At 55.5% G+C, this 14509-nt stretch overlaps 1 protein-coding gene across 1 annotated transcript in view; it reads left to right on the top strand.

Moving 5' to 3' along the window:
• The window catches only part of ZNF423 (zinc finger protein 423), a 268391-nt gene that overhangs the window by 129923 nt on the left and 123959 nt on the right, over positions 1–14509 (top strand). Inside the window, exon 4 of the mRNA XM_004744132.3 lies at positions 5186–5270. Within this exon, the coding sequence (XP_004744189.1) occupies positions 5186–5270 (85 nt within the window). The remainder of the gene's footprint in view (positions 1–5185; positions 5271–14509) is intronic.

Below are 14509 nucleotides of genomic sequence, written 5' to 3'. Positions count from 1 at the left end.
TGTCTCCGGGGCTGACATCACCGGGGAGGCAGAGGGGGGCCCTTCTGGGTTTTTAGCGAGCGTCTGATTGATGGATGACTGTGACTGGCCAGTGCCGGTGCCTCGTCTGGGGCTGAGTGTTGAGACTGTGCGACCACAGTGTCTGGCCCTGAGCTTGAATGGAGACAAGGAGTGCGGGGCACACAGGAAACATCACTTGCTGTCTCTCCTGCTTATGGTCACAGCTGACGCTTACCGAGGGACAAGGACGTGCTGAGCACTTTCTGTCTACACTACAACACTCCCTTTTCTGGTGAAGAAACGGAGGCACAGAACAGCTGGCCATTATGGGCCCCCAGCTTTCAAGAGGCAGAGAAGGGACGTGAACCCAGGGAGTGTGGGGCCACAGCTGAGTGAGTTCTTGACCCACGTTCTGCCTGGCTCTGGACCCCATCCTGGTGGCAGGCTGGGGTGGGGTCCGGCTTGGTCACTCCCTTCTCGTTCAGACTGTGGGGTAGTGTGGCAGGGCTGGGGCCCCATATGCCCTCCTCCCAGGTGAACCCCAGCCCTGCCTTCCCCCACCAGCCCCACAGTGCGGGGGCTCCTGCTAGCCACGGGGCTGCTCCTAAGCCTGCCCTTCTCCAGGCGCTGCCCTGGATTCTGCATCAAGGACCCCTTCATGAAGCCTCCACTGTGTGGGCAAAGGCTCGTATACCATTTCCATGGCAACAACCCGGGAACTTTGCCGGGACCTCTGTTTTGGCAAGGATGGTACCCAGGCCCAGAAAGGGGGAACCATCTACCCAGGGATACACAGCTCAGGGATTCAAACCTGAGGGGCCTTGTTTTCTGGGAGCCTGACAGGCCTTTCTCTCCCTGTCCCAGGCCCTGCGAGAGAGGAGGTGAGCAGACAATCACATGTAGAGGCCTGGCCAGATGGGCCATTGGTGGAAAGGAGCTAGACAAAGCACGGATCTTCCCCCAGTGGAGGCCCAGCCTCTGGGGCCTTGCCCCCTGCCTGGGCACGCCTGGGGGCAGGGGCCCAGCTGTCTGTTCGCCCGCCCCTCGCTCCCCTAGGACTCATGCGTGTAAGAGCAGACTCTGGGGGCCGAGTAAGGGCTTGGGGGCTGGCAGGCTGGGACCCTCGGGAGTGTATCCATAGCAACCAGCTCTCGGAGGACTGGGTTCCCGTGGGGCTGTGGGGCCGAGGCTGCTGTCGGCTGGAGCGGGAAGCGTGGCGGTTCCCGCCCTGCCCCCCACCTCCGCCCCCACTCTATTAATGGGCAGTAACAACATCAGCACAACTCTAGGCCAGTGTGGGGAGACCCCAGCCCTCCATCGACTCCCCAGGCCCTCACAGTGCCAGATGAGGTGGATTGGGTGCTCTCACACAAGTCAGAGGGCTTGGCCAGGCCGCACGGGCTCCCTGTCCCCTAGCCCAGGGCTGTCTGTGGTGTTCTGGGACGTACAGCTGAGAAGAGCTGCTCAGACAGTGGTTCGGGAGGCAGCTGGCCCGGGATCCAGTCCCTGTCCCCTTGCTTAGCTGGGTGGGGCTCTGGCCGAGTGGTTTGGCCTCTCTGAACTCCACTTTCTCCAACCTTAAAGTGGGGCTTGCCGAGGGACTGTGAGTCTTCAGAATGAACAGAGCCTGCGCACAGTAGGTGCTCAGTAGATGTGAGCTGTCATCACAACCATGGAAATTCAGCGCCTGGGGGCTGTAGTTCCTGTCTCTCCCTCTCTTCTTGCCTCTGCTGGTCTCAAGCATGTTCTCCCTCTGCCCTGGACTCCTCTCTGAGGTTGCTGGGGGCCAGGCAGGGGAAGGCGCCCCTGGGCTCAGCTTTGGTTCTCCTGGGCTGCACTCTGGGGAAGGAGCTTGAGACAGAAGAGGGGCTTTGAATGCCAAGTTCTCGCTCTGTATAATTATGTCTCTGGTCCGTCCTGAAGCTCCAGAGACGGAGGGCGTCTCTGGGGATAGAGAAGGGGCAGACAGACCAAGAGGAGGCATTGGGGTGAGGGTGGGGTCTGGCCAGCATTGCAGCAGGAGGGAGAGAGAGTGAGAGGGTCCTCACCTGCTTGTCCCTGAACTCCTGTTCCACCAACAGGGAGGTCCAGATGGCCCTGGCCAGGTGTCTGCGGCTTGGGCACCCCTGGCTTTTCGGGCAAGGCCGGCAGGGCTGTCCTTGTGGGCCTCTGGAAATAATACATGTGCTTAGTGAGTTTTGGTGCTGGTGACCCTGTTGTGTGTGGCTGAGCGTGGATGCCTGTGTGTGCAAGTGCTTACCTGGATCCTTGGGAGTCCGCATGTGGGTCCAGAGGGGCGTGTCTGGGAGGGGTCTGTGTGTGCGCTTGTGCGGCCATGGGCACACCTGTGCGTGATGGATGTCGCTCTCGGGGGTCCAGTGAGGGAACTGAAGGCATTTGTGTCTCAGGAGGAGTTAGTTTGTATACATCAACATGTGTGAGCCTGTGGTCGTGAGGACGCCCCCAATGCTCTGCAGGTGTTGTACCTGCGTGTCTGTGTTACAGGCAGCAGGCTGCTGTGTGCGGGAGGGGGCGGGGGGGGGTCTTGTGTGTTGACAGTGAGTTGAGGCAAGGGAGTGTACACATGTGCGCTTGTGTGTACGTGTGTGTCCTTGTGGGCACATCCATACCACTTTCATGCAGGTTGCGCGTGTGCGTGTATGTGCGCACGCTCGTGTGTGTGTGTGTGTGTGTGACCACAGGCTCTTGTGGTCAGCAATGTCCCCTCCCTCGGGAATCCCCTGGACTCTTTCTCCATGCTCGGGAGAGTGTCTCATCCTGCCTGGCCCCTGGTGATTTTTTTTTTTTTTTTTAAACCAAGCACAGCAACCCACGTCGTTCACCTGCTCGTAGGAGGAACAGCTCAAATCCCCTTGATCATGGGCTGTCCCCCGCGCTGGTCTGGAGTAGCGAGCCATGGCTCTGTACGATCTCCACACACTTCTGCCTGAGCAGAACCATGGAAAGGGGTCATGACCTTCCTTGTGCAGCCGGCCTGCTCTGGGCTTCCTTGGTGTGGAGATGCCTGGGATGTGTCGTTCTCCCCCCCCCCCCCTTCCTTCCTTCATAAGGGGGTGGGACACATATATGGGAAGGAATGAATGATTTTGACAGTGGAGAGACCCAAGATCATTGCCCTCCATGAGCACGGATGTGGAGTTGAAATGAACTGGGGGCTTCAGGCCTGTGTCCCCGACAAGACCTCAGTCCCCGCTGTCTCCTCTGTCTCCTTGTGGGGCCACAATCCCCAGCCCCGTCCTGTCCCCCGTCCCCCTACCCCGCCCCCAGCCTCATTCTATTCTTCCCCGGGGCATTTCCAGGCTAAATGCCTGCTTCTCGGCCACTCTTCTGCAACACTGGGGGAAGGGCCCCAGTCTTATCAGAGCGGGTCCTGGAGCCTGAGTGGGTATGCTGCCTCTGGAACCGAAGCTCCCGGCATCAGCTAAGACTGTCATTTCTTCACTCATGTGTTCGACCAGCATTTGCTCAGCACCAACAACAATTGTAATAACGTTAAGTCATCATGAGACACTCGCCCTGGTCCTATGCCCTGTGCCTGGTGCTGAGGGTCCAACGTATAGAAGTCAGCTTTGGTTCTGTTCGTTCCTTCCATCCTAGTAGAGTGCTCTGCAACATAATATTTGCAACTTTGCTCCTTTGTTTAACAAATGTTTCCCCAGCACAAGTCTCTGCTGGCTGTGGGACCTCACAGGTGGACGAAACACAGCCTGGGCTTCTGGGCACTCACGGTGTAGTGGGGGGTGTGTGTGTGTGTGCAAACAAGTCAATTGACCACGACAGATTCATGTGCTGAGGGACTGGATGCTTTAAACAGAAGCTTGGGGCCCTGGGGAGCCCCTGGGTGGGAAGAGGAGGCTTCTCTAGCAGAGGTAGCATTTGAACGGAGTCCTCGAGGATGGAAAGGGTATACTCCAAGTGGAAGACCCTAAGTGGGCAAAGGCCTGGTGGTGGGACCCTCGAGGGGACCTGCAGAAATGGTTGGAGTCACCCTGGGACCTGAGACAACTGAGCCCCCTGGTGGTTCGTCCTGGCTGCATCATGGAGGGTTGGGCCTGAGTGTTCAGCCAAGAACTCTGAAGTCCTGCTCCCTCTTCCAGGGGTGGAGGGAGGCTCCGTGGTCCTGGAGCTGAGGTGGTCTTCAAAAAGCTTGGATATTTTGGATCCCAGGGCCACCCCGTGCCCTTCATAAAGACTCAAAGCCACTCACCTTCCCCTACACAGGCAATACTGCCCCTGTCCACAAGGGCCTGCTTTCACCGTCACCCAGCCTGGCGTAGCTGTTGAGAATGAGCTCTGCTCTTTGGAATGGGACTTCAAGAAGTTCTGAAGCTTCCGATGATCTCCATTTTCCCGCTCCCACCCCCTCGAGGCAGCTGGTCTCAGCTTCCTGTGTGTGGAAGTGAGCTGTGGGTCTTGCGTGCCTAGGGCAGATGAGGAATCCCTCAGTTGCTTCTGTACCAAGATTGGCAGGAACAGTATCCCCTGCTCAGCCACAGGATCCTTAGGGCTGGTAAAGAGAGACAGTAGTTGAATGGGTGGAAAGATAGATGTATGGTTGGAGAGGAGGATGAGTGGGTGGATCGTTAGAGTGAGGATCGGTGGATGGATGTAGGGGAAGACAGGCAGGTGTTGGGTAGATGGAGGGTGAATGGATGAATTGGTGGATGGGTATGTGTGTATGTAGACGGATAATAGGATAGGTAGATGGGTTGATGGGTAGACAGGTGTGTGTGTGTGTGTGTGTGTGTGTGTGTGTGTGTGTGTGTAGTTGGATAGGTGGGTAGATAGTGGGTAGGTAGATGGATGGATGGATGGATAGCTGGGGGTTGCATAGATGGGTTTGCTCCAAGTGGGGCAGCCTCCCCTGACTTCCTTTCCATGGTCATACTGTGTGCTCTCACCTTGGGATGGTGAGTCCTCTCATGGCCATCTCCCCAGACCTAACAGAGGAGCAGCTCCCTTAGAATGTAGCTCAGTGCCCTTCCCCAGGCTGGAGAGCTGAACTCAGAGGCCGGTGGGAAGAGAATGACTTGGAGACACCTGAGAGGGGTGTCTCCACAAGCCGTTCTGAAAATTCTTGAGCTAGGACCTCCAGGCACCTTTTGCTTTATGCTCTTTTCTAGTTCCTAACTATCTAATTCCTTTCTTTTTGGCTTCCAAACAGAAAAAGACGTACCAGTGCATCAAGTGCCAGATGACCTTTGAGAACGAGAGAGAGATCCAAATCCACGTTGCCAACCACATGATTGGTAAGAGAACGTTTCCGCCCACCCGTGCTGGGACCACTTGTTGGGGTTTGAAATCTGTGGTCCCAATCATCATTTCACTGCTTTTAGGGCAAAAGATGGAGTCACAGCTGCTGTTTCGGAGACATTTCGAATGGGAGTAAAATGTGAGAGAGCTGGAGGATTTTCTCCATCCAGCCTTCCCGTCGCAGCTTCACTCACATTACAATCAAACTTTTGACAATCTCTTCCATTTCCCAGCATAAATTTCCCTCCATTTCTGAAACGAAGTGCTTTCCAGTTGTCAAGCACTCAGGGGCAATTATGCCTCAATTCCGTATGTCATGACATTGAATCGATTTAACCGCTCGCATTTCCCCGCTAAACGTGATGAATTCCTCAGGCACGTTGTCAAAACAGAGTGCTTACAAAGTTATTTCAGTACTTTTCCTATTCCTCTTCAAGTGGTTTTTGGACTTTGGAAAATTCAGCCTTTCCGGGGGTGGGTGGGGGTGTCTTTCAAAGCACCGTCGTGTTCCCTCTTGGCCTGAGGTTCGGAGGGGAGGCGTGAGCTCTTCCGTGCCTTCCGTGGATGGGTGTGGTCTCCCTGGCCACTGGAGATGCCCTCCGTGCAAGAGGGGGGCCCTGCTGAGCTTTCGGTGAGCGTGCAGGCTTGGTCCGGGGAAGTGCAGGACTTGGCCGTGAGGGCTTGGGAGTTTCTGGAATCCTGGGTCTCTGGGGGAAGTGTGGTTGCTTCTTCAAGACCTCTGCAGTCTGAGCAGGGAGGTTTCAGGTGTGGGTTGAGCATCTTGACCCTTGGCTTCCTCTAATATCACTCCATTTTAGTCTGAAAAAGAGCCATGCCGGCAGAATACTGTTCTGGAAAATCCTTAACCGCGTACATTCGAAGAGATCCATTCACCGTGCAGCTTGGTGAATTCTCATGAACCAAGCACACCTGTATAACCAACAGCCCAGAGAGGAAGCAGAGCATGTCCGCATCCCAGAAGCCCCTCCTGGCCCCTCCAGACCCTCCCACCCCCCTGCACAACGACATGTTGCCACCGTCCCTATGTCGAACAGCATAGGGCTTTTTGGGTCCATTTTGCACTTGGTCTCATTCAGGTTCGTGCCCATAGTTTGGATGTTGCCCCTTCTCCCGGGTGTGTGCTCTTCTGTCCTGTGACACTTCACCATTCGTCTTGTCTGTCCAACTCCTGATGGGCTTCTCCATCATTTCTGAGTTGGAGTTGTTTCAGATCGTGCGCTGCTCTGGGCATTCTCGTGTGTGGGTTTTGGCGAGCATGTGCACGTGGTTTGAATGGGAAGATCGGTGGGGTTGGAACTGGCGGGTCTCAGGACACTAGTAGGTTCACCTTCAGTAGATACAGACGGACAGATTTCTGAGGCATTTGTGTGAAACCACCATCCCACCGGCAATGCAGGAGAATTGCTCCACATCTATGCCCGCGTCCACATTCTCTGCAAAAGGAGAGATTACTAAGGCCCTTATTCAGTGAAATTGTGCTTAGGGTGAGGATGGTGCCCTCCCCTCCCAGGGCAGCCTTGGCACATGCAGCGGGTCTGGGTGTCCAGTGTCCCCCTGACTCAAGAGAGGTTCCCCTCGAGGTGTGGACCCCCACTGTGTGCGGGATGGGGCTTGGCCGGTGGGGAGGGGCCCCAGGGAGCTGAGGAGGGGCAGGGAAGACCCCAGGAGTTCAGCTTGACAGGGAGATTGGTGGCTTTTTAATTTCTTCTGTTTGAAAGCCCCCTGCTGAAGTAGAAGAAGGAAACTATCCTGTCAGTCACCGGCTGCTGAGAGTGCTTTCATGGGAGTGTCAAGGAGGTAAAGATGAAGATATCTAAAAATGTTTGCTTTTGGAGCAGGTGTTAATGCGTGTGCATGTTTGTAAGCACGAAGGGCGAGAGCCTAGCTAATTGGACCACAGTGATTTCAAAGGTGCTTCCCCCTCCCCCCTTCCACCTTTCCTTCTGCGCGGAGCCTGGAAGCCGTGTGTCCTCAGGTGGAAGGGTTGCTCCTACCTAGAGAGGTGGGCTGGGCAACGGGATGGGGAAGGGGGCTGGGGGGGGGGCATCCGGGGCTTGGGGCGAGCAGAGTGCCGGACCCCCGAGGGAGGCAGTCCTGGCTGGGGGCTGGGCAGGGCCCCTCACCTGAGCCTGCTCAGCAGTGCCATGAGCTGACCTGGTTCCTGGGGAACAGGCATCAAGGAGCTTCTGGTCTCAGAGCCCGAGCTTCTGAATAAGATGTTTACGTGATTGCAGAAAGTGTCACCATACTCTATCTCTGCCTGGTGCCCACCCTGCGAGGCCTGGGCTGGGGACCCATGTGAGCCGTGCCTTGGGTGGCAGGGTGAGATCTCTTGCCTTAACCTGCCCTCCCCACCTGCTGGCCCTGCCCTGGCCTCATTGAGGCCATTCATCAAAGAACAGTGAGCACCTCTTGCATGCAGAGCGCTGGGGTGGTCTCAGCTAATCAAGGGAGAAAGTGACCCGGTCCCACCCTCAGAGACCTCACAGCACCCCGTAGGAGACAACCATGGCACACACATCGTGCCAGGAAGGGAGGTGTCCCTGGGTGAGGGCGCTGAGCCCTGCCACACGCCAGGGACCCATGCAGGTGCCCTCCTGCGTCTCATCAGGGAGTTTCAGTGATGCTTCCAAGTTCTTCCAGAGACAAAGTAGTAGAAGCAGGGTCTGGGTAAGGCTGGGCTCTCTCCATTGTGTGTGGCTCCCCACCAGGGTCAGTGGCGAGAAGGACCCTGTGCTGCCTGCAGGGGAAGCTGATGGCGTCTGGCATCCAGGTATGCGCAGTGCTGGGCGGTTGATGTTCCTGGAACGAGACCGCTGGATCCAAGGAGGTCTACCAGAAAGGCCTGAGTGTTGAAGGCAGAAGAGTTTCCTCTGTGGCAGGCCCAACACTGGCAGAGGGGGCAGCTTGGACAAGGAAGGCGGGTCACCAGAGAACAACGGCCTCGGAGGGCTCAGCAGAAGGAGGTCCTCGGAGGATACACTGGTAGCCAGAGGACTCGGGGTGCAGGGTCTGTGGGAGGACTCTGGGGTGAGCCAGGCTCAGAGGCAGGAGCAGAGGAGGGAGTTTGAGGGCTGGAGGAGTCTGACCTCATTGGGATCGAGGCCTCTCACGTGGGAGCATCGTGGGCAGTGAGGGTGGGGAGGTAGCTTGTGGCCAGGCCACAGAGGGTCTTGAATGCCAGGTTAAGGGGTTTGGGTTTAGACTCAACCCTGCAGGCTGGGTTCCAAATCTGGAGGTCCCTTGACTGGTATTTTATTAGGCTTCTCTTGATTAACCAGAAGATAAAGCAGCCAGGGCCCTGAGTTCCCCTACGGCGCCGGTGACGGGAGCGCGGCAGCAGCTGGGACCGTGTGTTCCCCGGCACCACAGTCCCCACCCATCCCTACTGTATTCTGGGCGCTGCTTTGCTCATTTATGCCCCCTGCCTGGTCCCTGTGGGCACCTGGATGTGCAACCTTGGACTTAGGCACTAGGGAGCCATTGAAGGCTTAGGAGCAGAGTACAGCCTGGATGTAGCTGAGTGCTTGAGGGAGATGAATCTGGCAGCAGTGTTGAGGCAGAAGATGATGAAAGGGAACAGAGACCTGCCTGGCCTGGTCCAGAGGTGAGGGGATGAGGCCAGGAGAGAAGAGAGGAGGGAGGAGAGAGAACCGGTACCTGGTTTGTGCAGTGTGCCTACTTGGCCCTGGAGGCTTGGGGAGGGTTGTGTGTGTGGGGGGGCAATGGTGGGGGCAGGAATGGAATACTAGTGAGCCCAAGAGCCCCAGCTGGGGCTGACTCTGAAGTCCCAGTAAGACTGTTGGGGCCCAGTGTCCCTGTGGACAGCTTCCCCTGCTAAAAAGCCCGAGCCCAGAGTGGATGCCTGCAGCTGGTGGGGGCAAAAGCCGCCCTTAGCAGCACCAGGGGGACTTGGCGAGTAGAAGCGGCACCGTTCAGCTTGACGGCCTTCTCATAAACATGGGGCACGGGGGGGGGGGGTCTGAGGCAGGCCTCCCCAGGGACCCAGACTGCTGGAGACCTCCCCTGGGGGATGCTAAACTGGCCCTTTTATAGCGGGGGGCCTCTTTGTGGCTTTCCAGCCTCCAGACCCTGGGAGTTCGGGTGACTCAGGGATGCGTCTCCTTGAGAACATTTTCCCAGCACCCTCTCCTGACTGCTGCTGGCCAGGGAGTGATTTGGAGCCCATAGAAAGGCAAGGGTTTTTTGGAAACCTTTTTAGCGGCAGGGTCGCCTTTGAAATTCCCCCTCCCCAGAGGGAACGAGGCTGCCTTCTCCGGGCTACCCCCAGCTTTTGAAATGGTTTTAGACACCCCCTCCCCCAGCAGGCACATCAAAAAACGTGGAGTGGGCCCCGTTCTGGGGCCTCCCACAGGGCTGACGTGGCCCTGCCCGGCTGCCCTTGCCCACATCTGGAGGGATGGCCCGCTCCTCGCCCCCCAAAATGGCTCTGCATGAGGCCTGCCTTGGGCTTCCTGTGGCCTGGCCCAGAGGCAGGGCCCCCTTCCAGTGGCTGGAGCAGGGGTTGTACCTTCTCCTGCGTGTTGAACACGTGGGCACAGAGCGTGCCCAGCCCCCCCTAGGGCACCCGAGACCTCAGACCCCAAAGAAGCAGATCAGCCCTTTTCTCAACTGCTCGTGGACGTTCCTGCCAGGCGTGGCTGGATAAGGGGTCTGAGAACTTGTCCTTGAAATAACGAACTTGCTCTGACCCAGGTCGGCCCTGAGGGAGTGACTCAGCCTCTGGGCCCTGGCGTCTTTACCCAGGGCTTCACGGGCCCCTGGGGGGAGCGCCGAGGAGGGTCAGGGCTGGGAAGGGACAGTCCTCAGAGAACCTCGACAGGAACGTTCACCCTCTATGTCCTTGGAACGTGGCTGAGGACTCTCTGGCAGGGAGCCAGCCAGGCCAGAGTCAGCCTCGGCCCAGTGGGGCATTAGGGATTCTGGGGATGTTGTTTTCCTGGTCACATCGGCCCCATTCCCTGGGTGCCTCTGAAGGCCAAGCTCTGCTGTCGGGGGTGAAGAAATCAGGGGCATCTGGAAGATAAGCTTCTCCCACCTCCTGCCCCCACACGGGCTGGGCTGGTGGTCCTTGTCTGTCCTTTCCTCCCTAGCCGTTCCCTCGCTGTAGCAGGATGGGCGGTGGTCCATGTGGAGGGCGTGTGTGTGTGTGTGTGTGTGTGTGTGTTTGGGTGGGGGGGAGCTTCTGTCTTCTAAGGCTTTAAGAAGCACATCCCTAGAGGCACAGCAAGCCCCCTTGCTGTCTGGGTCCCCACGCTTTCTGCAGCTGCTTCCATGCCTAGGACCCGTGCTGAAGGCCTGGCCTGCAGCATTTGAGAGGGGAGGGAAGGTCTGGTGTGGAGATCTGCGTCTCGCCCTCCCACCGGGAAAATAGAAACCGCCTCAGCTGTAACTGAAGAGGAAAACCCATGAAAAGGACAAGGAGAAGGGGTTTCTGCGTACTCTCTGCTGCGAACACGTGTTGCCGCACAGGGCTGTGTGAGGCCCTTCCGTGGAGCTCTGATTCAGAGGATGCCAGACCTGAAACATCCGGGCACTCGTAAGACGTGATGAAAACATCTCCCTCTCCCCCTGGAGATTACATTTCATGTTCTGGAACTGCTTTGTCAGAATAGCAAGCCTGGACAGACAGCATAGCATCCCATTCTTTTCATATATTTTTTTATTTTTATTTTTCCAAAATCCCCTTAGCAGCTCCCAAGGGTGAGAAGAGTCCATTCCCCTGACTTTGAACCTCATCGGCTGGTTTGAGGAAGTTGTTGATCAAGCACTTGGGTTTATGAAGGACCCGTCAGTTCCGGATTTTAAGATAGTAGAAATGGTCTGGTTCTCATAGATTTCTTCTCCTCCTCCTCCTCTTTCTTCTTCTTGAGGGAGAAAGACCTCTGTAGGGGGAGTTTCCTCTAATAGTAACCTCTGTTCAGTAAACATGAGTGAGATCCTTGGGGGGATCTCAACGAGGAACCTCTCCTCTCATCCAGTTGGGGGGGTAATAACCCCAGAGGACAAGTTCTCTGTAATGTCACAAGCGTGAGATAGGAAGCTCAAAGGAGAGGTGTGTTACCGAGTCTGGGCATCCAGGAAAACTTCCTGGAGGAGAGACACCTAAGAAGACGGGACGTAAGGTGGAAGGGGCATTGCAGGCAGAGAACATCAGAAGCTAGTTCATAGAGAAGAGGCCCATGTGGTATGAGGGGAAATCACAGACCAAGCAATGTCGCTTCAGGAAAAATCACAAGGCAGGAGGTGGGCAGGTCGTAGAGACAGTACAGTGTGGTCGGTGAGAGATGAGGGTGTTGTTTAGGAGGGTGTGGGTTTGAGAAACCTTTAAAAGGCAAAACCAGCAGGGGTGGCAAAATTGAATGCACGTGGGCAGGGAAGAAGTTAGGAATGACTTCAGGGTCTCAGGGGATCAAGTTTTGGGATGACAGGTAGATGACACAGTGCCCGAGGAAGAGCTAGCTGTTGCGGGGCTGGCAAAGATGACCCTAACCATGACCTTACAGGTGAGGCTGACTGAGTACTGGGCAGGGTCAATGGAATCAGATGGAGGAATGAGTTGGGGGGCCCGGGGGAGACCAGCAGTGTCCCATCGACTTGCCAGGTTCCAGGCTGGGAAGGAAGGATGGGAGGCAGGAGCTGGAGGCGTCTGAGGGTCCCAGGGAGCTTTTGTTTTTTAAGGAGGGGACACCAGAGTATATTTCCAGGCTATGGGGAGGGCCTCAGTGGGGAGAGGAGGAGGAAGAGGGAGAGGAGCTCGCAAAAGTGCCAGTCCTGGAGAGGCGGGGACCGGGGCCCCAGTAGCTCTTGTGTTCAGCCCGCCCACAGGCATGGCCTTCCCTTCTTGCTTTTCGTTGCCATGGACATGGTGGCGTGTACTGTGGGACGGACTTTCCCGAGTGCCCTTTATGGTCATCTGGCTGCCTGGGAGCCGTGGGTGCTTGGGCAGCATCCCTTGCGTCTGCTTCTGGCTGAGCCTTACTGGAGTTGAGGACAGAAAACAAAGGTCCCGTGGTCCATGGTGGCCCCGGGGCTTGGCCCCCCTCTGCCCTGGGCTTCTAGCGATTTGCAGAACCTCACACTGGACGCCCTTCCTCATGTGTCTCTGGGGTCCAATGGGGAGGGAAGGGGAGACCTCCTCTCCCAAGGAAGTTTGGGGTGGCTCTCACGGGCCAATGAGTCTCACAGGTCCCTCCTGCTCTGGCTTCCAGCTCATCTGCCTGGGGAGGGGAGGTGGAGAGAGAAGGGGAGTTGTTCCTCAGAGGTACACAGGAGCACTGCGAGCCTGAGTTGGAGTAAGAATCCAGCATTACTGATTGGGAGCCTTTTCTAAACAAAGACTTCTTTTTTTTTTTTTTTTTTTTAAGATTTTCTTTATTTATTTGACAGAGAGAGAGATCATAAGTAGGCAGAGAGGCAGCCAGAGGGGTAGGGGGAAGCAGGCTCCCCGCAGAGCAGAGAGCCAGAAGCGGGGCTCTATCCCAGGACCCTAGGATCATGACCTGAGCTGAAGGCAGAGGCTCAACCCACTGAGCCACCTAGGCGCCCTCTAAACAAAGACCTCTTAAGGAAGTGACTGATTTAGTTCATTCAGTAGAGCTTTTTTAAAAAAAATTTTATTTAAATTCAATATAGTTCACATTTAGTGTCTTACTAGTTTTGGGGTAGAATTCAGTGATTCATCAGTTGCATATAATACCCAGTGCTCATGACATCAAGTGCCCTCCTTAATGTCCATTACCCAATTACCTCATCTCCCCGCCCTCCAGTAGAGCTTTATTGAGCACCAACTGTTTGCTCCATCTGCTGTAGCTATGAATATTAATGAGAAAGAGAGTATGCAGGAGGGCCCACACATGCACACTCAGAGTGTAGAGCTCTATAGTCAGCCACAGTGGTTAAGAACACTCCCAGCTCCTGGTCGTGTCACTTTGTGGCTAACCAAGTTATCTGTCTCTGTCTGGTTCAGCTCCTCCTCTATAATATAATCCCATGCTAATGGTACACAGCCGTTTAGGGAGGACTCGTCCAGTGGCAAGTCAGATCCAGGTCATACTGACTATCACATAGAAAGGAGAATTATCGGTTCATATAACTGAAAAGTCCCAGGATTCCTTGGGTAAGAGGCTTCAGGCATGGCTGGATCCAGGGGTTCCAGCAAAGTCATCTCTCTCTCTTCTGCCTCTCAGCTCTGCCTCCTCTTTGTTGCCTTCTTTCCCTGGTGCATGATGACAACCAGCCGCTCTTGGTCCAGCAGTCCCCGCAGAGAGGGACATGTGCTTCCTCATCAGTGGGAAAGATCTCAGGACCAAGTCTCGATATCTCGGGAGGGTCCTGAAGCTACCTGTGAATTATTTCCTGTAGCCAGGGAGATGGAGTAGTTGAATATTCAGATTAGCACCACTTGCCCTTCCGGAGTGCTGGGGTGGGTCGTTGTCAACCCACTTTCGCCCTAAAATGGGAGTAGGGAGGGTATTCTTGAAAATCAAGGAGGTACCTATTTCCACAAGAACGGGGATGCACAGAGAGGGTCCTACCCCTGCTTTTGAGGGGAGCTGCTTAGAGCATTTAATGAACTAAAAAATGTATGAAAATCACCCAGCACACTGCCTGGCACATGTGAGTTTTCTGTCCATGGTACCTGTTAACATTAATATTATTAATATTATTATTAGTCCCTGTGTCAGGGACTAGTTAAAGATAATGCTTAAGATAATGAGGACGATACTAGAAACCTTGTTTCGAGAGGATAAACAGCCCTTTTGAGGTCATACTAAGCCTGCATCCCAAGTGCCTGTCTATGACAGCTCAGAGGGTGCTGCTGCGGGCTTCCTGGAAGAGGAAGACTTGTCCTCCGCCTTTGTCAAGCTCTAAGGGGGTCTGCCTGCAGGATAGATCCAGAGAGTAGCTCCAATCAGGACGATTGATTCATTTACTCCTTTTTTCATTCTGAACTGTTTTTCTTCCTTGCGCTTCATGTACATGCCAGGCTCTAAGCACGGATGTCACGGCAAAACAAAATCCCCCGATCCTGGAGCTAGTGGGGGCCAGGTGGGTGTCAAACAAGCAAACAGATGAGAAATCCTGACCCCTTCTTGGATATGCCATCAGGCGCCGTCCAGCCTGGAGCAGCACCTGAAAACTCAAGCAGTCACTCTTTTGGTCTTTTTCTGAATTTTATGCGGACCGCCCA

This window comes from Mustela putorius, unplaced genomic scaffold (assembly GCF_011764305.1).
Source record: "Mustela putorius furo isolate JIRA1106 unplaced genomic scaffold, ASM1176430v1.1 tig00000174_pilon_pilon_pilon, whole genome shotgun sequence".
NCBI lineage: Eukaryota > Metazoa > Chordata > Mammalia > Carnivora > Mustelidae > Mustela > Mustela putorius.
The sequence above is the reverse complement of the archived record's forward strand: the minus strand, read 5'-3'. Positions and strand labels throughout refer to the sequence as shown.